At 30.6% G+C, this 25,883-nt stretch overlaps 1 protein-coding gene and 1 long non-coding RNA gene across 2 annotated transcripts; one reads left to right on the top strand and one right to left on the bottom strand.

Annotated features, from left to right (window-relative positions):
• Positions 1-11,004: 11,004 nt before the first annotated feature.
• On the top strand, positions 11,005-11,805 carry LOC131649359 (transcription factor GTE9-like). Its single transcript, XM_058919122.1, has one exon. The coding sequence runs from the start codon at positions 11,005-11,007 to the stop codon at positions 11,803-11,805; it is 801 nt and encodes a 266-aa protein (XP_058775105.1).
• A 2,849-nt stretch (positions 11,806-14,654) lies between these two features.
• LOC131646290 (uncharacterized) lies at positions 14,655-16,264 on the bottom strand. Its single transcript, XR_009297396.1, has 4 exons — positions 16,126-16,264; positions 15,670-15,884; positions 15,509-15,585; positions 14,655-15,418 (listed from the first exon to the last, which is right to left on the bottom strand). It is a non-coding gene; the product is annotated as an uncharacterized LOC131646290 (long non-coding RNA).
• Positions 16,265-25,883: the final 9,619 nt, after the last annotated feature.

The raw sequence follows: 25,883 nt of genomic DNA, 5'->3' as shown, positions 1-25,883 counted from the left end.
TGTAGGACTACGGTTGTTAAGGTTTTTAAACAATTTGATCTAGTAGTTATCACCTAGGACTAGGGATACCGAAAGGTTATTTGAACATTCTTGATTATTTACATCTTTGGTTTATAAACCTTTGTTTCTAAGGACTTAGGCAATAGGATTGCAAACCAAAAGGTTTTCCACTAAGGACTTAGGGAAACACCCTTAAGAACAAATAGTTGCATTCTATGAACTTGTTGAAGAGATCTTTTTACAGAGTCATTATAAGGAAGATCAAACACCTACCCTGGCATTACCTCAAATTACATCTAAAAAGTCAAACTTTAATTTCAGCTTATTTTTATTATTTCTTTTATTTAAATTTACTTATTGCATTATAACAAAACACCTATTTGCTCTTTTGTTTAATTGACTTAAATAACTTGTGTTTCCTACGCAATCCTCGTGATCGATACTTGGGGTAAAACCCATTATAACTACACCGGTGAAAATAGTACACTTGCTATTTTTCCGATCAACAGGCCATTCAAAAAGCCTTCAAACAACCTCATACTAATTCAAAGGCGTACAACCTTGTGCCCGAACTACGTAGACTCTGATCCTCCATAAGGAGGTACGTAGGCACTTGGATAACCAAGGCGAGTCCCCTTCCCCAAAACCTCAATTCATTAAAATCGCATTTTTCGCCCTTTTCATTTCCTTAGCTATTAACCTTAATTAATTTTTCCATAAACCTTCATCTTAGATCAAACCTTAGGAAAGGGTTGAGGGTGCCTAACACCTTCCCTCGACCTGATTATAATAATCTTACCCCGATCTCTTAACTGCGTAGGGTTTCCTATTTGCCCTTCAGAATAGGTGGCGACTCTAAACCTTTAATTTTAGGGAAGGTTGCTACATTTAGCATTAAGCTTTAGACTCATAGATTGCACCCTTAGATTAGAACAAACTAGAGTGGATCCCATTGAGTACGACGGACGCGGGGTGTTACACCCCAAATCTACCAAACATTTATATTAAAATCAGAGTGCCAAAATTTTAACTTAAAATTGAGGTATTACATTTTAAATTTGAAATTCAACGGCAGAATAACTCAATTATGACGGATACATATCGCATAATAATTAGAAGAACTTTAAACAATTATTTAGTCTTCAAATAATTCAATAATAACTGCAGCAGATTCACAATGTTAATACTTCAAAAGAAACATAACATCTTTTTAAACAACTTAATCAAACATCAACTTTTCAAAATAACGACTTTAGTTTAACTGGAAACAACATATAATCAAATGAGCGCTCAATCCCCCCGAGTGCTACGTATCAGAGCGACGACACCAATAAGCTACTAGGTCTTTACTCCTCGTTACTGCACGTTACCAATATAAAGGCAACGGAGAACAAATAAAGGGTGAGATATCAAATCATATAAACCAATGCATGATAAGTAATGTATTAGGTCTAAGGGTTATATAAATACTACTTCAGAGCAACACAAATACACAACTTTAATTCACAACATACAACTTACAAAATACGACCTAAATGCAACTCGAACTATGCACATGCATGTGGATCCATAGGAGCATAACTCCCAACTTAAAATCTGCCAGGTTATCGAGGCATCAACAAGGCATAACCCTTCAACTTTTAACTTGTGCCAATCCAGGCCAACATGGTGAGCATACAACTCCAACTTAATAAATGCAAGTATTCGACTTAGTATGAACAACAAAACAACATTAGTATGACCAACTTAGAACAACATAATCAACTTAGAACAACATAACAACTTTCAACTTAGAACATAACAACTCGCAACATTGGCTAACAAACCTTCAACTTATAATTGTCCGTCATTCGGAACAAATCAACTTATTTCAACAGTACCTGCAATTCGACGAAATCAACAAAAATAACCAACAAAAATTATCTACTCGCATACACGAACCACCCCAACAAATTCCACTCGATTCCGGGCAACTAAAATACCGATTAAACTACGAATGCTACTTATTCGGTACAGTTTTTATGTTTAATACTACCTACTGACCTACTGCCAAATAATCCTACTACTATTTAATTAATCAGGATTTATATTCCTGCTAATTTATTATTTTTCTTCTACCAAGATGCATACTTCCTGATACTAGAGTTTCCTTTGCTATTGTACTGCCAAAAAATATTTTTCTGCCTCTAAACATTCATTACCAAGATTGCTACTAAATTATTCACCTAAGATGGTACCAATACTGTTACTATACCAATATATATAGTTTCCTGATACAATTTATTATATATATATATATATATATATATATATATATATGCTACTGACACGGCTACTATCTGTTCTGCTAAAAAGTACATTTGTTCTACTACTTCAATATTATTCATCACCAATCTGTTGACACACTACTATCTACCAAGTGCATTATTCCTGATACAATTGACAATTAATTTCCTACTGATTTTACTCAAGTTCAATTCCTAAATATTTCTTTATATATATGAATGTACTAACTACTCATGCGAATAACCTAATGGACAACAAATTGCAAACAACAACCAAACAAGTGGCCAATTCCCCTCCCGCATAAAGCCTGAGACGGCCGCTCCTAGGGTGTCCTCCAAAGGAGACGCTCGCCCTTCTCCATGGAGACGCTTGCCCCTCCAATTCAAGGGGTCCCACCACTTTTTTTTTTGTGGCCCCCTCCCCAATAATACTTCATCTTCCTCAACCAGCACTTCATATTTATGCTTACCCTACTATTTTCTTAAACAATTTCGATCGATTCAACACAACTGCAAATAAATTCACACTGTAACCACATGATAAAGGCAGTAACAACACATGACAATTCAACACCACAACATCGATACTAGATAATTAAATTAACATATTGGTCCCAACATTTACGCACATAGAAGAATTATATACCCAAAAACCCTACATACTACCCATCATGTATCCGAGTATAGAATTCGAACCCCACCCCTTACCTTATGGTTTTCCGGTCGGTTGAATTCTCCGATTGAAACTAAAATTGGTCTTGACAGCAACTTCTCCAAACTTGGTGCCTCCAAACCTTATCTTCTTCAACTACTTTTACGTGACAATTCTTTTCTGGGGTTTTTGGCTACTAGCTTCTTATCCATCATAACCTAATATCACACCCTAATAAAATAATAATGGGTCTACTAGTAACTTAATGGGCCTGCTAATTGGTACCTCTCACTTTTGCTATTTCACACTTCTAACTTATCCTAACTAATAAAAATAATATTCTTAATAAACTAATATTATTTCCGATAATATTGTCTCCCTACAAAAATCCGACTATTACTTAATAATTCTAACCGGCTTATTAATCCAATTCCTCTTATTAGAATATCACTAATAAATTCAAATTCGACTAAATTCCTATATTAAATTCTTGAATAATTCATTTAAATGATTGAACGAATTTCCAAGTGTTACACGAGGGGTGATGATCCCTTTCCCTTGTGTAACTGGCTCCCCTACCCTTTCTCTTGGTCGTAAGACCTTTGTTTGTTTTTCCTTATAGGTTTTACTCGATATTTTCCATTCCCTTCTCTTGGGATAAATAAACATTCGATGACAACTTCATTGTTTTGATGAGTTTTCCAATTGCTTCACATTACATTTCATACTATTTGCCTATGTTTATGCTCTATTTTCCTTTTGTCCATTTGGACATTTTATCTTTTGTCTTAAAAAATTAATAAAGGAAAAACCCTAAAAGACTTAATTATGGACTAGGTCTATGGTTACTATCCCTTGATTAAGGAATTAGACTTGTGGACTTAGGATAGATCCTTTGACTTGGAATGTTCATCTGATATGTATGATTTCATATGGATTATTGTACTTGAGACTTTGGGATTTCTTTGTGGCCTTTGATTATTTGTCTATTTGTTTTTATCTGATGCAAGTTTACTTTATCTGATATATTTAAGCAAATCATCTGATGTAAGTTCATCTAAAACAAAGTCCTCTGATACATTATGATTCATATGGAGCACTTTGGCTTGGATTGTTATTTAAACTTATCTCATACTTGGCTTTGTTTATCTCTGATTGCTTGGTTATTTGATACTTGTGGGTTTAATCCAAGTGTGGGTTTAATCTAAAGGAAAGGAACTCTTATATTAACTTCATGTCAAGTGTTTGCTTATTTGTTGGTCACATCTTTCTTGTCGTTATCTTTTACTTTGTGCGTTAGGATAATTCCTTCATCTCTCGCCCATCTGCTTAGATTTCAAAATCTCCTCCCTTTTTTTTTAAAATATTCTTGTGTTTAAACTTAAACTCTTTCACAATGAACCTTGACTTTGTCATGTGATCATCAAATCTTTGGTTGAATAAATGCTAAAAAATCTTAAGCATATCAAAACTCTTTCAAAATTAAAGGAGGAAAACTTCAAGTATCCATTGCCTAAGGGAACCACTAGAGATAGTTTTCCTAACAAAACAAAAAAAATCATTCAAATCTTTTTCCATTTAAAATCTTTTCTCAAAGATTAGACATAAGTCATCTATATAGTTGAGATGTAATTATCCTATCCGCATGATATTGATTGTTATGATGTTGAATCTTTTCCACTTGAAAAAACTAGTTTCGTCTTGTTGATCTCTATCCAAGTTGGAGCCATTCTTTCACTGTGATACAAAGATCCATATGTTCTCATGTTTATGGTTGATTAATTTATTTTTCTCCTTTAAGATCCAACAAGCAACCACAATAACATTCTCTTTCTTGATCTTATATTTATTAAGATGAATTCTTAATATAAAAATCTTAAATTAGTATTATCCTTGAATAAGTATCAACACTTAAATTAATACTAAATATATTATTTAAATATCAATTAAATCTATTTAGATATATTTATTTCATTTTGAAATTAAAAAAAAAAATTACTATCCATTGTTATAAAAATATTGATCAATATTTAATGACTATTTTTCTAAAAGATTTTAAAATTTATTTTTTACAAATTTTTTAAAATATTTTAATTTTATGATATAACTTTTAGAGTTTAAAGATAATGCACTGTCAATGTAAAACAGTTTTACATATACAACCAATCAAAATGTTTTAATTTGCCATATAATTTCAATTTTTTAAAATTAAAAATGAGAATTATTCTAATGCATGTCTCTCATTGATTGACAGTGTAAAAATACTTTACACTGTCGGTGTATTTCCTTTTTTCCCTAACTTTTATGAGATGTTTTTTTTTTAAATGAGAATCGAATTTTAACAACCCGTGTGTTTTTCTCACTCCAAACGTTATTAAGAACTCCCTATATTTCGGGGTTTGGTGTCAGAGTTGTCAAACTACTGGAGGCTCGCACCACAATATAAGTATGGATCACAACATATAAACAAAATAAAATTTAAAACTATGATCTTTATTTTGAATCATTTGATTTCTGTTGGACTCATCATTGACCTAGAGTAAAACATTTTAAAATAGAAACTGCGAATTATAATTTTAATGTTAATTGTTTGTTAGGCATATCTCAAGTGATAATAATAAACATTTTAAAATACAAAATATGAAATATAAATTTAGTTAAGTGTTGATCAGGGCTATCTCAGCTGACAATACTAAGTTAAATTTATCTATTTAAATTTTAAATAAATAACTTTTAAAAAATTTAGATTTATTATTACGGTAAAATTCAATTAGATTTTAAATTAGAAAATTTTAAAAATATGAAAAGTGAAATATATAATAAAAGTTATTTGCCTCTCTAATTCGGAGGGGAAAAAACTTAAAATCTTCTATATGTATATATGTATATGAGAATTTTTAGGTGATACTAGTAATTTGGTTTAAAAATAACTACTGGAACAAAAAAAAAAAAACTAAAATTAAGTTTAGTGTGATATATTATGTATGCAGTGTAAAAATATTTTATATTGTCCTTTGATCACAACAGTTGATTTATTTAAAATATTTAACATTTAATTTTATATATATTTTTGAAATAATATATTTGAATAATTATAATGCATGGTGTAAAATTCTTTACAATAACAATGTATAGATATATCAAAATACATAAGTAACTTGTATTTTTTATGATGAATTTTAATTATATAAATTTTAAATTTTTAGGATTTAGGATTAAATAATAATTTTGAAAATTTTATATAGTAAAAAAGAGCTTCTTGCCGATTTTTCAATGTAAGTTTATGAGAACGAACAAAATTATTCAAATTTAAAATAGAAATATTAATTTTTTTAAATTAAAAAAAAATGAGGAGACCAAAATTATGTTTAAAATTAAATAGACATTAATTTTCAATGTAATCGATAAAATGTTGTTAAAAGAAAAGTAAAGCATTATTAGTGTTATAATTTAATGATAGATTGTGTAAATTATTTTTATATCAATTAAATCCATTTAAATATATTTATTAAATATTTTAGTTTTAAATAAATAATTTGAAAACAAAAACAAAAAGATAAATTAAAATTATCATTCATTGTTGTAAAAAGACTGATTAATTTTTAAGACTTTTTTCTAAACGACCTTAGCCTTTGTTTATTTCTGCCTCCCAATGTATCAGACCACTCTATCCTTCACCTAACTGGACAGGAAAACCACACTACATGAAAAGAAAATTTAAATTTCTGAATTGTGTGACCAAGATGGCTGGGTATGATGATATTATTGCTCATAGCTGGAACAGCCTAGTGATTGGCAAGTGGTATGGAAGAAATTGAAGAGGCTACAAAAAGCCTTAGGTAACTTGACCAAACATCTTACACAAGCCAGAATTCATCTAGCTAAAGCCAGGGAAAACCTTGCAGATGCTCAACAGTCACTTGGCAATGATAAGATGAACAAAGATAACATTGAATTGGTGAAAAAGTGTACAGAAGCTGTCATTAATTGGAATGAGATTGACGAAGAGATCTTGAAACAGAGATCAAAAATTGAAAGGCTGAAATTGGGTGATGGTAATAATTCTTATTTCCACGCCTCAATTCGAGCCAAATACAATGCAAATAATATTGATAAGTTGCAGTTGGAAGATGGTTTAGTCATCTCTGAGCAAAAAGATATAGAGGAAGAGGTCCTTAAATTCTATGAGAACTTAATGGGGAAGCAGGCTGATACTCCAGGCTATCGATATTGTGGCAATGAGAGAAGGGCACCAAATTAACTCTGATCAGTCAGATATGCTCATTTCCTCTGTCACCAAACAGGAAATCTTGAAAGCTTTGCGAAGTATTGGAGATTTAAAATCCCCTGGAATCGATGGCTACGGTGCACAATTTTTAAAAGAGAGCTGGCATATTGTTGGACCGGATGTGATTGCAGCAGTAAAATAATTCTTTGAGCAAGAAAGAATGTTCTTGGCCGTGAATTGCACGTTGGTTACTCTTATTCCAAAACATGAAGAGGAAAAGGAAATTAGGGAATATAGACCTATTGCAGGCTATACTACCCTTTACAAAATCATTTCCAAAATCATTTCCAAAATCCTCACAATGAGATTAAGCAAGATCATGAAAGATATAGTAGTCTGCAGCCAAGCAGCAATCCTTCCAGGCCAAGAAATTCATAGTCATATACTTTTGGCATACAAGTTAGTTAAAGGTTATAGTAGGAAAGGAGGGGCGCCTAGATGTATGATCCAGTTGGATTTACAAAAATCCTACGATATGGTGGATTGGAGAGCCTTAGAATCCATTCTGAATGAAATTGGGATGCCAACCAAATTTGTAAGATGGATTATGCTCGGTGTCTCCACGGTCTCCTACAGATTCAATGTCAATGGGGAATATAGTAACATCATGAAGGCTAAAAGAAACGTGCGGCATGGGAATCCCATATCCCCCTACCTGTTTGTGATTATTATGGAATATTTGGACAGGGTATTGTATAAGATGAGAAAAAATCACGACTTCGACCATCATGTAAAGTGTGAAGAGGTGAGTATCACTCACTTGACATTTGCTGATGATATTCTTTTTTTTCAGGAGAGATACAAGGTCAGTTGAAATTATGATGGATGCGTTCAACAACTTTACGAAGGCTACTGGACTTATACTCAATGCTGCTAAAAGCCGAATCTATTTTGGTGGAATGCAAGATGCAACAAAGCTAAAAATCCTGCAAAAGACGCTATTCGTGGAAGGATCTCTTCCATTCAAATATCTAGGTATTCCTCTAACAACGAAAAGACTATCTATCAATCACTATATGATATTGGTTGATAAAATTGTAGATAGGACAAAACATTGGAGTACCAAACTATTGAGTTATGCTGGCCGTGTCCAACTTCTCAAGAGTATTACTTTTACAATTGCAAATTATTGGTTACAGTGTTTGTCACTGCCTAAATTTGTAATTAAGAAAATCAATACTATCTGTCGTACATTTTTATGGACAGGTGGGGTGGAACCAAGTAATAGAAGTCCTATGGCATGGAATATTGTTTGTAAACATGTTAAGAATGGAGGAATGAACGTCATAAATTTGGATATTTGGAATACAATTAGTTCTTATTGTAAACTTAACCATTTAGTTCACCTGGAAGAATGAATATTTTAATCTTATATAGTGATATTTTATTGTAAACTTAATCATTTTATTCTCCCCGCATGTATTTTATAAAAAACTCTTACATTTTACCAACTTACCTTTTTTAAATGACGTATGTTTTACCAGTACCAGTATCGGGTACCATATTCGTACCAGGTACCGTACGCGTACCTATCATAGGTCAAGGGTGACCAATATTGAGTATTGTCCTCTGTCAATTAAATTTACCATAGTGTGATCAATTAAAGCTCAAATTCCGACCAAATAGGTATCTGGACTTAGTGTCTAGTATGTCTCAAATAAGATACTCCGGATGAAGAGAATATATTGAAAACAAAAATTATCAAATGGTTCATTAATTACTAGCAAAATAGAGAGTAATTTAAAATGATATTAACGATATATATATATATATATATATATATATATATATATATATATATATATATATATATATATATATATATATATATATATATATATATATATATATATATATATATATATATATATATATATATATATATATATATATATATATATATATATATATATATATATATATATATATAGGCAATTGATTGATAAAGCTCGCACTAGGGGTGCAACCCTTACAAACAGAGAAAACTAGAGAATGATTGAGTCGGATAAAGGAAGTTTAAACCAATCGTAGTAATTGGATCTAAACTTAGAATATCCGCTAGATAACCATCTCCAAGAAAGGAAAATAATATTAGAACAAACAACATCAAAACAAAAATCTTTCCCGTCGAAGATAATTGCATTCCGCATAATCCAAAGACACCAAATCTTAGTTATCCACACCACATTGATCTTAGCCTTTCTATGTCGGTTAAGCACCTTGTCTTGTAAAGCCCCAAACTCAAGAAACTCCTCTATGGTGATCACCTCCGGTATTCCAAGCCAAGCGAAAATATGATTCCAAATCTCTTTCGCCCTATGACAATGAAAAAAGAGATGAAAAGAAGTTTCTACATGAACACCACAAAACTCACAAACCGGATTTGACACATTGGTAACTCCTCTTATCAATAAAAGATCTTTTGACGGAAGGCGAATAATGAAAAATCTCCAAGAAAACAACTTAATCTTAGGCGGTAATGGAATGCTCCACATGACTTTCAACGAATGAATCACATGAAGATCCCAAGCAAAGGATTTAGAGTTGTTGATTATCCACGAAATGCCCGCTACCGTAAATTCCTTTTCCGAATTAGAGAACCAACCATAAGTATGGCTCGCGACCTCACGCGGTATGTGACCCCCCACTAACGATATATGATGTCATGACATCATCATTGATCGACCTATACATGAAGGAAGTAAAATTCAATCACCACAACCTTAACCAACAATAGAATTTAGATCACCTGGTTTCTATTGGATTTATTGTTTTCCCAAACCAAAACGTTTTAAAATATAAATTGTGAAATATAAAGTTAAAGTTAATAGTCGGTTAGGGCTATCTGATAATACTAAACATTTTAAAATATAAACTAAGAAACATAAATTTAGAGTTAAGTGTTGGTTAGGGTTATCAAGTAACAATACTAAGCTATATTTATTATTTTAAATTTAATTAGTTTTAATTAAAGGTCACGTTTTAAAACTTTAATTAATTATTTCAATAAAAATATGCAATAAAATAAAATTTAAAATTTTGAAAAGTGAAATATATAATAAAAGTTAAGTGCCCATATAATTAATAAGAAAAAAACTAAAATCTTCTATGGTCACTTCCTTTACAAATAACAACACCAAAAAAAAAAAAACTAAAATTAAGTTTAGTTTGCTATATAGATAGATTGAAATAGATAATTAATCAATATTAACTTTTTAGTTTTCTTTAGAATTTTATCGATAAAAGATAGACTTCTTACCCATTTTTAGAATAATTGAATCCATAATATTAAAACAAAAACAAAAAGATATATTAAAATTATTATTTGTTGTCGTAAAAAAAATGATTAATATTTAAAGACCTATTTTCTAAACAACCTTAGCCCTTGTTTGTTACAATTTTTAAAACAAAGAATTTAAAGATTGCATTTTTTTGTTATAAAATTTTGAGATTTTTAGAGAGAAAATCAAATGAAAAGTTTGTTAAAACAATTTCTCATTAAAAAAAAAAAAATTTCCTTACTTTTCGGTGGCTGATTTACAATAAATCCATAAAATATTAAAATATAATAAAAATAAAAATAAGATTGAGTTTTAAAAGTTGTTTTAAATATTAACGATCTAACCCTAGATTTGAGTACAAATCAAATCAAATCTTTATTAATTCTAATAAAATCTTCTTACTAATGGCATTATTATATATATTAATGTCATCATCGCTGCAATCATGATTTCCATAAAACCTTCTTACTAGTTACATAACACTTTTGTCTCACCATCATGTCTTCCTCAACCATATCCAACACAAACCCTTCGAACACAGAACCCCGTAAAAAACTCATTATTAAACTTAGTTATCCTCCTGGTACTATGAAACGTCATTCAGATTCTTCTGACACAGATGAAAACAAGAGAAGAAAAATTCAACATTCTGAACGACCAACTGTAACCTGCTATTGGGTTGATTCATGTTATAAGACCAAAACAACAACACCTTTATCTTTGTCTCAACCAAAGGGTGTGAAAGAAAGTTCAAGACTTTGCTCAAAAAGCATGTTGATGAAGGATTCATCAAAAACATCATCTGTCACAAAGGAGATGGTCAAGAATCAAGTTTCAAAAATAGCAAAATCTGAACAACATTCAAGAACCACCTCATTGATGGTGAAGGATTCATCAAAAACAACAGATGAAGAATGTGTGTTGAAGAAACCAATGGAGTGTGTTAAGAGGAGGCAATGTTGGTTGATTTTGAAGAGGATGTTGGCGGGTAGAGATGGTTGGGATTTGAAAGATCCTCCAGCAATGGAGTCTTCGAAGAGTTTGGAAAAAAAGTCAAAGGCAATAGGTTTGAAGGAAATAGAGAGAAAATTGAGGTTGTATGCAACACCATATGAGTTTGCTAGCGACATGAGGCTTGTGTTCTCTAATGCAATGATGATGTATCCTCCAAGGAATCACATTTACCAAATTGCAAAAAAGTTCAGTTACAATTTTGAACTCAAATGGAAGTCATTGAAGGATGAGTGGGGACTTGAGGATAGGAAAAGAAGAAAGGCTCACAAGACTAGAAGATACTAAAGATCACTGCAACATATTATGATTCTTTATTCTTCATTTGTAATAAAATATTCTGTTATCAATTGATTTTATTATATAAACTGGTTTTATTAGTTTTCAATATAATTATTCTGTCACAGTTGTTGTCAATGAGTTAAAAGCCTTAACATGTTTTGAATGAAGGGTTTTAAATAGCGGTTGAGACTCAATCTTTGATAATAAGGAGACTCGCATTTAAATATTGTGGTCGAGTTGCGGTTTCGGCTAGATATTTTTCCTTTAATTAGCATCTGGCAGCTTCTGGTGATTCAATGTTTTAGGGAGGAAACATGGTGTTTGATTTCCTTAATATTACCTTGTAGTAGCAATTCCAATGCTCCTAGTTGCTTAACCATATGATTTTTGAAAACTCATGCACTTAACTAGCTTAACCATGGATTTGGGAAAGAACTGTAACTTTTGTATGACTGATCAATTTCAAGTAACTTAGATTATCAGGAACAATATTCATCAGAAAATTCTCAAAATCCATCCAGCACTTTCAAAAGCCTGAACTTAGAAATTAATCCACTTATGGAGTGTCATAATAATCCTATATTCGCAAATATTACATGGATCATGGATCAGACTTTTTATATAAATCATCACTTTTTCAAACCATTTGAAATGGATCAACAATGAAACAAATATTCAATCTATACAATGAAACAAATACTCTAGCATGACCATCTTTCACAGGATAGCACTTATGAAAAGTTAAAAAAGAATATCAAATTAACTCTGCAAATATCACTTTATTAGTTATGTTTAGTAATATTACTCAACCTCAATAAGTCAAACATAAGTTCTTTTTTAAAGTAATTTAATTTTTAACTAGTTTTAAAAATTGTTTGCAGTCGAACATCTCAGTTTTTTTTAATACCTCAACTTTATGAGTAGGTCCGATCCGTTTGATCCGCTTAAGATAAACTCAAACATTAGGTAGTTCACTCAAATTGGCTTATAATTGTTAACTAGCGGTGAGATGATTGTTTTATTTCGATTTACGTTAATCTATAGTTAAACAGAATTTAGACCACCTAGTTTTTACTAGACTTATTGTTTTCCCAAACCGTTTTAAAATATGGTTAAATACGTTTTTAGTCCCTATAAATATGCGACCCTGCATTTTTAGTCCCCATAAAATTTTCCTTCAATGAATGGTCCTTATAAAATTATTATGCACCTAGTTTCAGTCCCTACGGTCAAATCAATGTCTATTTTAGAAGGATTATTTTGCAGAAATGTTCATAATGTTTTAAAAAGTTCTTGGAAAAAAAAGAAACTCAAAAGTTAATTTCTAAGTTGAGATCTTCATTATTTTTATCATTATTTTTTGAAATTTGAAAAATTCTTATTTAATTCTTCTCGTTTTAAAAAATTCTAAAACTTGGTAAATAAATATTTTAGAGTATTCTAAACATATATAAAAAAAATTATTTAAAAATTTAAAAATTAAAGGGTAATTAAACAGTTTTTAAAATTTTAGAAAATAGTAGGGACTAAAATTGCATGCATACAAATTTTAGAAAGACCATTCATTAAAGAAAAATTTTATAGGGATTAAAAATGCAGGGTCGCATATTTATAGGGACTAAAAACATATTTAATCCTTTAAAATATAAATTGTGAAATATAAAGTTAAAGAGCTATATGGTAATACTAAACATAAATTTAAACTTAAGTCTTGGTGACACTACAAGAAAATCTTCTATAAGCTACGGCAAATACTCTAGCTAAATTGTAGCTAATCTCTATCAAACAGAATTAGATGGAGATTTATTGGGGATTAACTATAAAATATGTCCTAGCATGAATTGAGTGGCTAATTATCTTGGCAAAATTTTCCTAGCAAAACTCCAACTAATAATAAAACATTCCTAGCTAAACCTTAACAAAACTGTAGCAAAATATCGCGGTAGAATTTATATTTTCCAACTATAAAGCTATAATATGGCTACGAAAATATCATATCAAATCTCAAGCTAATATTTGGAACAAATTTTATAAATATTTTTTATTTTGATTTTTTTATAAATCTTAATTAGACTATTTAAAATCAAAACTAATTAGACTATTTTTTAATAAATATCAACTATCATTTAAAAAACTATTTAAACTAATTAGACTTTTATTTACATAAATTAAATTGACTTTTTTAAATAATATAATTTTTATTTTATTACTAAAATGAAAATACAATTAAAAAACATGTTCATGTTCATATATCTTCATCTTGTAGGACTAATCCACTAGTCATTACAATAATCAAAATATCAAAGAAATATATTTTGCAGCAAACATTTTTTTTTATGTTTGCAACTATCATATTTAAGCATGTCTAATACTATATGAATATTTTTTGCGTTGTTTGAATCAATTCCTCACTTGAGTGATTGTTGTTAATTTTTTGTCTCCATGAGCTGCCTCTCTTCTTCACCATCATTATAGGCATAATATTAATCAGTCCCAACAAAATATTGCATATAAGGAAAATTAAATCAAATAACTCATAAGGAAAAAATAGTTTCATTTACGAGCATCAAGCACTGTATATAATCTTTGATTGGATATTTTGACATAGTATCACCTACATAAAAGCAGTTGATCATAATAAGTTTTCTAAGACAATTTATCAAAACAATTAATATTAAATTTACTTTTTTCCACCCTCAAATTTTCTTAGCAGTGAGACTGAGACCTAAGGTTGATAATACAAATAACTTTACATACATAGACTATGATTTTGTTAAGCAACTTTATGAAAATATAAAATTAGAGACAATGGACCATTTTATTGGTAAGATAAAGTAAACAATAACAAAATTTCATGGGACAAAACTCAGTAAGCCAGCATAAAATGACTAGAAATCAATCAGCCCCCACTTTTATGTCTCCATTTAAGACAATGTGTTTGCTAGTAAATACAACTTTCACTAATAAAGCTTTCTTATCTTTGCATTCATCAACGTCTTCCAAAACAAATAGATAACATTCAACTTATGAATTCTGATTTTTTTTACCCTCACAAATTTTTACACCATCACCTTTAAACCCGACATGACACTGACATTTAATTCCCCCATCATCCTGTTTCCACAATAATTTGTGTAGTAACTCAGTTCCAAATTTGGGATTTACAAGGCAATAGAACTTTAACCATTTAAAGAAAAAACTATTAAAGATAAATAAGTTGAATGCAGTTGGGTCAAGAAACTTAAAGGTTACTAACCACACAAACAGAAAATGCATGGTCGTTCCGGGAATCATGCCAACAGCCTCCATTGTTAATCTTGCAACGCCCAGGTCCACTACCTGCAAACACAAAATAAGCTAGTTACACACGACTCCGAGTGCACACCAGGAAAAAATCACAGATGTCTTATAACAAAGTATCATCATTACAATTTACAACCTGTTATGCACAACATAGAAGTGAAGGCAATAAAAATTAGATATCAATATTAAGCATTTTTAGAAATAAATTTAATGTAAAGATGAAAGTCATTTCACCTTCACAAGTTTTATAACCATCTAATTTGAATTGCACACCATTAACCAAAGGGCATTTACATGCTCGCCCATGGAATGTATCCTGGGCAGATACTTAACATTGTTAGAACATAGGAAATTATAAATATGTAGTACCCTGTTATTTGATAGTTTGTTTCATGAAGACAAATACCTTGCATGTGGTGATACTATCTGTTTTATCCTGCCAACAACCACCGTTGTTTGTCAAACACTCATTTGTTTCCATATCTGCCCAAAAACACATCAGTATAAGGTCTAAAAACTAGTCTACACGTCACTTGTCCCATGTAACAAAGGCAAGTAAACAATTACCATTGCTCAAACAAACAGCTGGGTTAGTAGTTTCCTCAAACCCATAACAGATAGCCTTTAGAACGACCAATTTACCAGGAAAGGTCCTTTTTAGAACTCGATAACTGATTACTAATACAATCTATCACATGAGCATGTAAGATATACCAATATTGTCTGTTATTGACAACAAGAGTATGCAATATGCTAACATCACCACGTGATCCCTTCATAATCTACAAAACCGGTTTCATTATACATCAACAAGTAAATATAATTTTACAAAGAATTAAATATTAACGTAAACTAAAAGCAACTATAAAGGACAATACTTGGACATCTTGCTCTTCTTTCAAAATACAACTTATGAAAATGATTTGACTTTTCATTTATCATCTTTTATAGTAGAAATAACTTATACGATAAATAATATAAGCGTTTATTTAAGTTGTTTATCTAATCTAGGTGGAAGCGTACCTGCTCGACACATGATAAACGTGGATCTTCATCAAAAACTTCATTGACCTTCTCATCTAACAAATCACTCTTCTTATAAGCTACAAAACCTAAGTGGTCCACAATATTTATAAGAGCTTTGATGGCATAATCCTTCAATGTTTCATTTATAATTAAAAGGGATAATAGACATTTACCCCTGCTATATAGGCGAGATTCGGGTTACCCCCTATTAATATTTTTTTTTGGATTACCCCATTGAAATATGAAAAGTTTTATGATTTATCCCCCTAGGACCCCCCTCTAAACTTGTTTTTTTTATATTTATCCTCCTGGTTTTTCACTGTTTTTTACACGCTTAGGGGGTACCCTAAAAATACAGGGGGTTAATCCAAAAAAAAGTTTATTACGGGGTAATCCGAATCTCGCCTATATGGAAGGGGGGTAAATGTCTATTATCCCTAATTAAAAATATGTTATGAAAGGGGTAAGTAAAAATCTGACACGTTATTTCAACGACTTTCAATTTGGAGTTGGAGTATTGGGTGGTGCACAGTGCCACAGGGTGTTAAGCAAGCGACATAGAGGTGATTCCTTTGTTATGTTCACTATAGATTTCTCAAATGCTTTCAACGTGGTAGTTCGATCAGCCTAATTGCACGAGGTGAGTGAGATGACCATATATTTCTTGTAGGTTGAGTTTCTTTATGGCTAAGCAGCAGGGTTGTACTTTGGGGATGGACATATTGTGCAACCACTAAAGTGCAACAATGTGACCTGTTAAGGCCGCTATTTTTTGCTCTTGTGTTACACTCACTAATTCATCAAGTTAAAGACAACTGTAAGCTTTTTCTTCATGCCTGGTATCTTGATGATGGAACTATTCTAGGAGAATCACAAGAGGGAGCTAAAGTCTTTGACATCATCCCGAAGATTGGTCCAGGATTAGGTCTCGAATTGATTATTTGTAAGGAATATATCTTTTGGCCTTCACGTGATGGTAGTAAAATTCATGATGATTTGTTCCGGTCGAACATTGGAAGGTCGATGTTGGGGATGAAGATGCTTGGAGGAACTGTTAGTCGAGATGACAGCTTTATTAAGAGGTTTTCCATGAACAGAGCTTCCAAGGCTATTGAACTAATGAAGCTTCTACTACAACTAAGAGACCCTCAGAGTGAGCTTCTTCTGCTTCGATCCTGCATGGGTATTGCCAAATTGTTTTTCGCCTATGAACATGTCAACCTAATCATATGGAGGAAGTAACTATTTTGTTTGATAGAGAGTTGCGAAAGGCGGTTAAACACTTTGTAGTATGTGGATGTCCTTTCTTTGGGACCTTCATTATAGGGTGTCTTCTTTATCCATTAGAGATTGGAGTTATGATTTGTACTCGACGGTAGAGGTTACGTCATAGGTTTTCTTGGCTTTTAAGACTCAATCTTGAATGTTACGTGATCATATATTGAGAGACAGTGGGATGTATGGTATGGACTCATATTTCGACAAAGTTTGTCCTAGCGTTGTGATTCAAAATTTTGACCTTAACAGTTTTACTAGTAAGGACATCTTCCCTTCTAACGGCAACATGTTATAGCGAGTTCCATTTATAACAAAATTATTAAGGACATAGATGTAAAGTTTGACATAACCACAAGATAAAAGACATTTTTAGTTGTTTGCAAGTCGCACATGCTCAAGACTTTTTCCTTGTTATAAAAAAAATTATGATTGATAAATTATAAAAGATAAATATGTAATTTATTTTTTAAAAAAAATTAGAATCTTTATTTTAGAAAGGTGATGGACGAACTTGTGATTAAGTGTATTTAGTATCTACTACCAACAATATAAATGGTCCCTTTATTTTTTATGTTTTTAAACATTTAATTTTTTTATTTCAAAACTTTTGTCCTCCTAGAATTTTGCAGACATAACAGTTATGAACCTTTAGTTCTTTTATTTTAAAATTTGGATTCTCTTCCAATTTTGCAGACTATGACTAAAAAAATTTTATTTTTAATGATATGTTGGATAATTTATTAATTAATATTTCTTTAAAGAATAAATAATTAATTTAATTAATTAATTTTTTTAGTAATTTATTAATTAACTTAGAATTCACCAACTTTTAGGTGGTGATTTTTTTTTTAAGTTTCAAATGAGAATCTTCAAATGTTTTTCTCACTGTTATCCAGAACTCCCTATGCTGTCGTGGGTTTGGTATCGGAGTTGTCAAACTACTGGAGGCTCCCACTATAATATAAGTATGAATAATGTTCGAGTCTCATTGCGTTGTATAACTCTACATATATGATGCCATAAGACCATCATTCATCATTGAAATATAAATTCAATTAAATTTTGAACTAGAAAATTTTAAAATATATAATAAAAATTAAGTACCCGTAATTCGAAGGAGAAAAACTAAAATCTTTTATGGTACTAGTCACTTCCTTTACAAGAAAAAAAAACTAAGGTTAAGTTTAGTTTGCTATATAAATAGATTTAAATACATAATTAACTTGTATTTATTATGATGATGAATTTTTATCGTATAAATCATAAATTTATATAATTCTAAATTAAATATTAGAGTCTGTTTGATATACTTCTGAAAAATTGTTTTTTAAATTATAAAAGTAAAGAATTTTAAAAAATAATTTTCAACAATAGTTTTGTTTTTCAGTTTTAAAAACTATAAAATATTTTATATGGGAAATACATCACAATCTTTAAAAGGTAGTGCATTGTCAGTGTAAAATAATTTACATAGTGAATGCATCATAACCTTTAAATAGAAATACTTTATATAGGATTTAAAGTTTTAACGGTTATAATTTCACCGACAGTGTAAATCTGCACTACACTGTCGGTGTATTTCCATTAAATCCAAATAGAAAGAGTTTAAAGGTAGAGCACTGTCAGTGTAAAATATTTTATACGGTGAATACATCACAATCTTTAAAAATAAATACTTTATATCAGATTTAAAGACAAAGTCAAACATCTAACAAAAATTAACGGTTATGATTTCACTGACAATGATTTATTTTCCATTTCAGTATTTTGTTTGATTAGAATAAAAAAACATGCGAAAAACACCATGTTTTCATTAATGGCACTATGGTAATTATTTTGATTTCTTATTTTAACTCCACAATAATTTATGATCAAGTTGTAATGTTTTTTTCTAAAGTATCGTAATAATTTCCACATGTAATATTTTGCATTAAATTATAATATTAAATTATTTTATCCAAATAATTTCCACATGAAATATTTTGCATTAAATTATTTTATCCACTCAAATTCTCATTTTCTTCCTAATAAATTACTTAAAATAAATATATATAAAAATCAATTTTATAAAATAATATTGTGGTATACTTTAATTTGATTAAAAACTTTTACAAATTAAATACATACAAACTATATATGTATAAAGCTTTGAGATATTAATTTTATTGCAAATAAAAATAACTTTTAAAACTAAATTAGTTGCTAAAAACATAATTAAAAAATATCATTAAAAAATTCATTGATAAAAATATTTTATCAGAATAAATATCTATATATTGAGAAAATTTTATAAGAATGTGATACCATCGATATCAAAAATGTTGATTCAAGAAAGAGTGTGGAGGCTACTTCGCGTGTAGACTGTTCTCTTACTAAGTGTGTGATTATTATGTATGAAATGTAATTGGTATATAAGCAAGTGTATTAATTTGTCAAAATAGCAATACAAGTAGTTATTGGAGTCTCGATCTCAAGGACAACGTTATATTTTAGAGTTTAGTTTAATTTTAATTGGAAAAGAAAAGTATCTGGGGGTTTTAAAATTTGTTTGTTTGGAAAAGATAAAACTAAGACAAATTTAATAGCGTAGAAAATAATTTAAAAAATGTATTCTAGAAATGAGAGTTTGAATTTGAACTCATTTGATATCCTAAATTAACCTTGTAATAACTGATTTATTCTACAAAATTTTGTTTCTTAAGTTTAGTTATTCCAAGTCATTAGTGAATAAAAATTTGGTATTCAAATCAAGCCCTATATCCATAGTAAATTGTAAATAAACCCAAACATTTGATTATCAATAACAACACAATTTTCAATTGATACCTCTAGAATTAGGTAATAACTTATCTAGAATATTTCAATTAAGTGGTACTGTTAAAAATTCTTCATAATAGGTAATCAATTTTGTTAGCGCAACAATCATGGAGGCTCGAGCGAGAAACACTTCTTATTTCTGTGACATTCCGCTTGAGCAACACACCTTTGTGGGAGACACATCACTTCTCCACCTAAAATTTTAAGGTGATAGGTGAGTAGGTTCTCCTATTGATATATGCTCAAGTCACCATATGCATATCCAATGTAGGACATGCATATCCAATGTGGGGCTATTATCCACACACATTATTCTCAACACTCTCCCTCAAGTGTGAGTCTACAATGCTCTCCCTCCATGTGGAAACTCCTCTTCCCCATACACTTCTATCTGTTGACTCTTCAACTAAATGTATCAGTTAATTCTCTTCAATTACATGTATTTGTTGACTATATTCAACTACAATCAAGTCGGTCTCTTTCTCGAATCAAAGGCTCATGATATAATATGTTAGCGCAACTATCGGGGAAGGGTCAAGCGAGGAGGATTGTTAATTTCGGGACATTCCGCTTGAGCAACACAACTTTGTGGGAAACACACCATTTCTCCATCTAAAACCTTAACACACCACTTCTCCACCTAAAACCTTAAGGTGATAGGTACGTGTCTCACATTATCATACACGTATGGGTACTTATGGCGGTTTAGTTTGATATGTATGCTTGATATTGATATATGTTATAGTACTTTGATGACAAAAGATTTTGTTTGAACAAGTTATTAATTCAACTCTAAAAAATAATTAAATTATATATTTAATTATAACAAATTTGTATTTCGAATTTAGTAATAAAATTGTATATTTACACATTTAAATATAAATCATAAAAAATATGACAATATTTCAATCCATTCCATAATACTTTTAGGTATCTTCCGCAATTATTTATGTCTCATGTTTTCAGAGATACACATCAAGAAGCACCATTTTTTTAAAATTTTGGATTTTTTATAGAGGTGCATCTACAAAATATTTTAAATAGGAAAACATTGAGAAAAACTCAAAAATAATTCAGTTCAAAAAAAGTTCAGTAGATGTATCTACGGAACAAATCAAAGTTAAATAAATAAAAAGGTGCCTCTAGATATACATCTTTGAAAACAGAAGGACATTTTTGATAACGCATATGGTGCATAAGAATCTTATAGGATGGATTAAGAGTTTTTCAAAAATATAATTATTAAGTAATAAAAATATTTATTATTTTATATTAGTTAAAAAAATTAATTTAAACTATCAAATAGTTTTTTTATCGGGAAAATTGTTTTTAAATTATTTTAGCAAATACATATTTTTATTTTCTTATTTTTAAAACAATTTTGGAATATCACGTTACCAAACAATTTTTTTTTTTAATAGTTCTCTTCTTTAAACACTTTTCAAAATGAATTTTATAAAATATATTTTAAAAAGTAAAAAGTAAAATAGATTCAAACGAATCTAATTTTTGTATTTTTTATTTAAAATTTTAAAGATAAAAGTTTGTATTTAAAATTTTATAGATAAAAGTTGGACTTTTGACAAGTTATTAGTACATATAAACAAAAATTGTTTGAATTTATTTAAAATAGTCAGATTAATTTTATAAATTGGATGAAATAAGAGGATAAAAAATATATTTTTAAAAAAGGTTAATACTATTTTACCCCTGTCATATAGGTCTCTTTTGGGTTTTTCTCCTGTAATTTTTTTTTTTTGAAAAACAACCTTTTCATTTCAAAATACTAACTTTTTAGCCCCTAACATCAAAATCCGCAGGAAAATCTGCAGGTTTCCTGCAGATTTTCTTTCGGATTTTACTGTGGGTTTAGACTTTAGAGACTAAAATGTTAGTATTTTGAAATTACAAGGTTGTTTTTCAAAAAGAAAACTTTACTGAGGGCAAAATCATAAAAGACCTATATGGCGGGGGATAAAATGGTATTAATCCTTAAAAACATAAAGATTAAAATTAGACATTGTTGTCCTTTGCTATGAGTGTAAAAAATATATCATTATAGAGTCTGTTTGGTAAAAATAACGATTGACTGATAAGGTAGCTGATAGCTTATAACTTATGGCTAATGGCTGATGACTTATAACTTATAGCGGATGGTTGAGACTCAGGGGCAGACCCACATGCCTACACCCCGTGAATTTTTGAAAATTACACTGATTCTTATAATTTGTCCCCTTGATATTTATGCTTGCACCCCCTGGATTTTCGTGTTTGCACCCAAAGAAAACCAATGTTCAGCACTTTCATTTAAGATAGATGTCCCTGTCTTTTCATTATACTATTTTATTAATTTATTACTCCTCCGTTTTTTATTATAAGTTGCTTTGGGAAAAAATTATATTTAAATATAAGTCGCTTTATAATTTCAATAAATAATTAATGCTATTTTTTCAATTATATCTTTAAATATTTATTAATCTCTCTCCTTTCAATTATATAAATTTATCTTCCACATGATATTAATGAAGAATAATTTTGTAAAAACCTTCATAATTTCTCATTTTTATACAATAATTATTATTTTTCTTATTCTGTGTGAAAAGTTTAAAACGACTTATAATAAAAAACGGAGGGAGTATTTACTTAATTTATTATTGCTAAACACTAAGTATTATATGATTCACTTAAAAATGCAGAATCATTCTTAATTCCATATACAAAATTTAAGGTTTAACATTAAAGTTCATTTTAATTCTTTAATTAAAAAAATATTTATATTAATTCTTTAATTTTTTAAAATGTATTATATTAATCATTTTTATCTAATTAACAATAAATTTAACGATGAATTTTTAAAATTTTCTATCTCTAATTTCGACTAACAGAATAATATAGAATATTTTAAATTATAGAAGAAAATTAAATCCCGAAGTTAATATACGAGATAAAAAAAGTTAATACAATTTTTAAAATAAAGAAGTAAAAAATTACACTTGTTTGTTTTTTTTTGTAAGCAAGTTTCATTAAAGGAGAACAAAAGTTCTCAAACTCAATTACAAAAGAACCGAGAACAACACTCGGGAAAAGGAAAATTACACACCAAATGAAAATTAAGAGATATAAAACAAAGGGTTTTTGCAAAACTCATAAAAATTACATTTGGTATGTGTAATATTCCCAATAAAAGACCACCTCCAAAGCACCGCTTTAATGTTCCAAACGATGTCCAAAACGCTCCAATCTTCCTCCCTAAAAATAATACCATTCCTAGTGCTCCACAAACACCAAATCGTAGCTAGCCAAACACAACCTTCTTTTCCTTTTTTAACCCTCTTTTGACTACAAAATCTACACCATCTCATGAAGCTATCCATGAGGTCAACCATTCCCACATCTAAGAAATCAAAGAAATCTCTCCACCCGGCCACCTCTTTCCAAACGCGAGTGGCGGCTCGACAACCAATGAACAAATGATGACAAGATTCGGGATTGTCTCCACAAAAAACACATAAAGAATCAATGGAATTAGTAAGAATACCTCTATGAAGAAGAGCAACTTTTGTGGGAATCTTGTCGATAAAGCATCTCCAACCAAATGCTTTAATTTTGAGAGGGACTTTCATCTTCCAAATAATACTAAACGCATTGTCATTCACATTAGCCGGACCAAAAGGAATAGAAGAAGATGAAATAAGATTATAACAACCCTTTACCGAAAAGGAATTTTCCGCTTTATCGATCCACTCCACCTTGTCTTTTCCTTCCTTCTTCGGTGCAATAATATTCAAGCAATCTTGAATCAACAACCATTCATGAATTAAATCGGGGTTGTTCGGAGAAGCAACCCCGAGATCTCCCCATTTCCACTCCTCTCCCTCCCAACCCCCCATACCACCCACCAAAACATCTTTCAAGAGAGAAGCCGCGAACAAAGATGGAAACATGTCTCGCAAACAACCACTAGACAACCAAGAAGAATGCCAAAAAGAAGTAGAAAATCCATTACCTAAAGAGAAAGATACCTTATTAACAAACAAATCTTCACTCTTTCCTATGCACAAAGAAATAATATCTCTCCACCAAAGAGATTTTGATTTTGAATCCCCCCTCCTACTTCCTCTCTCACCAATCGCTACTACCAAATTAATGTCACCGTATCGAGCCTTCAACACTTGGTACCACAAAGCCTTCTTCTCCTCAAGAATCCTCCATCTCCATTTATTAAGGAGAGCTACGTTGAAAATATCCATCCTTTTAAGACCAATACCCCCTTTCTCCATCGGTAAACATAAAGTCTTCCAACTCACCCAATGAATCTTTTTAACTCCCTCCGAACCACCCCAAAGAAAATTACTTTGAATACTAGTAATTTCTTTAATAATCCCTACCGGAGCTTTATAAAAGGAAAAAGTGAAAATAGCGAGGCTATTTAATACGGATTTGAGAAAATTTAAACGGCCTCCAAAAGTAAGATAACACACCTTCCAAGAAGAAAGTCTAGACTTTAACTTGTTAACAAGAGGTCTCCAAGTTTCTAAACTCTTTGGATTAGCGCCAATAGAGATGCCAAGAAAGGTGAAATTTTTTTCCTCCAACCTACACGATAGAAAATGAGAAGCAAGATCCAAAAAATTAGAATTAATATTAATTCCAATCAACTTGCTCTTGTGATAATTAATACCAAGACCCGAAACAATCTCAAAAGCCCTCAACACCGTTTTCACCGCACAAATATGATTCCAACTACCATCTCCTACTAACAAAGTGTCGTCCGCAAATTGAAGAATATCAATGCTACACACCCTATTAATGTCAAAGCATCTAAAATCCCCGTTCGCGACCGCCTTGTTCACCAAGCCCTTAAGACCTTCCGCTACAATGACATAAAGGAAAGGAGAAAGAGGATCTCCTTGCCTCAATCCCCTTTCAACCACAAACTCTTTTGTCGGGCTACCATTCACCAAAACCGACATATGACTAGAGAAGACAAGAGCCTCCATCCATTTCAACCAAGTCTCACCAAACCCCATCCTTCTAAGCATGTATCTAAGGAAACCCCAATTCACTTTATCATAAGCTTTTTCAAAATCGACTTTAAATAGAAGACAACTTTTACCTTCCTTTTGAGCAAAATCCACCACTTCGTTTGCCACTAAAACCCCATCTAACATTTGTCTTCCCGGGACGAAAGCACTTTGACACGGAGAAATAATAGAGCTTAGAACCTTCTTCAATCTACAAGCCAAAATCTTAGAAATAGTTTTGTAAATCACACCTACAAGACAAATAGGTCTATAATCTTCCAATCCCAAAGGATTAGAAGATTTAGGAATCAATGTCAAGAAAGATGAAGTAATGGCCTTAGATAAGCAAGCCCCAGAGTGAAAGTCGTTCATACACTTCAAGAAATCTTCTTTGATAAACCTCCAACAATTCTTAATAAAAAGGAAAGAAAAACCATCCGGGCCCGGACTCTTCGAACCGTCACAACTCCACACCGCCTCTTTTATCTCTTCCTCCGTAAAAGGAACCTCAAGAGAAGATCTCTCTATCACCCCTAACTTATCAAAACAAATACCATCAAACACCGGTCTAGAAACCTCCGCTTCGAAAAATTTCAAGCCAAAAAAAACCCTAACCTCCTCCTTCACCTCCTCCAC

This window comes from Vicia villosa, linkage group LG2 (genome assembly GCF_029867415.1).
Source record: "Vicia villosa cultivar HV-30 ecotype Madison, WI linkage group LG2, Vvil1.0, whole genome shotgun sequence".
NCBI lineage: Eukaryota > Viridiplantae > Streptophyta > Magnoliopsida > Fabales > Fabaceae > Vicia > Vicia villosa.
This window is presented reverse-complemented; position numbering and strand designations above follow the sequence as displayed.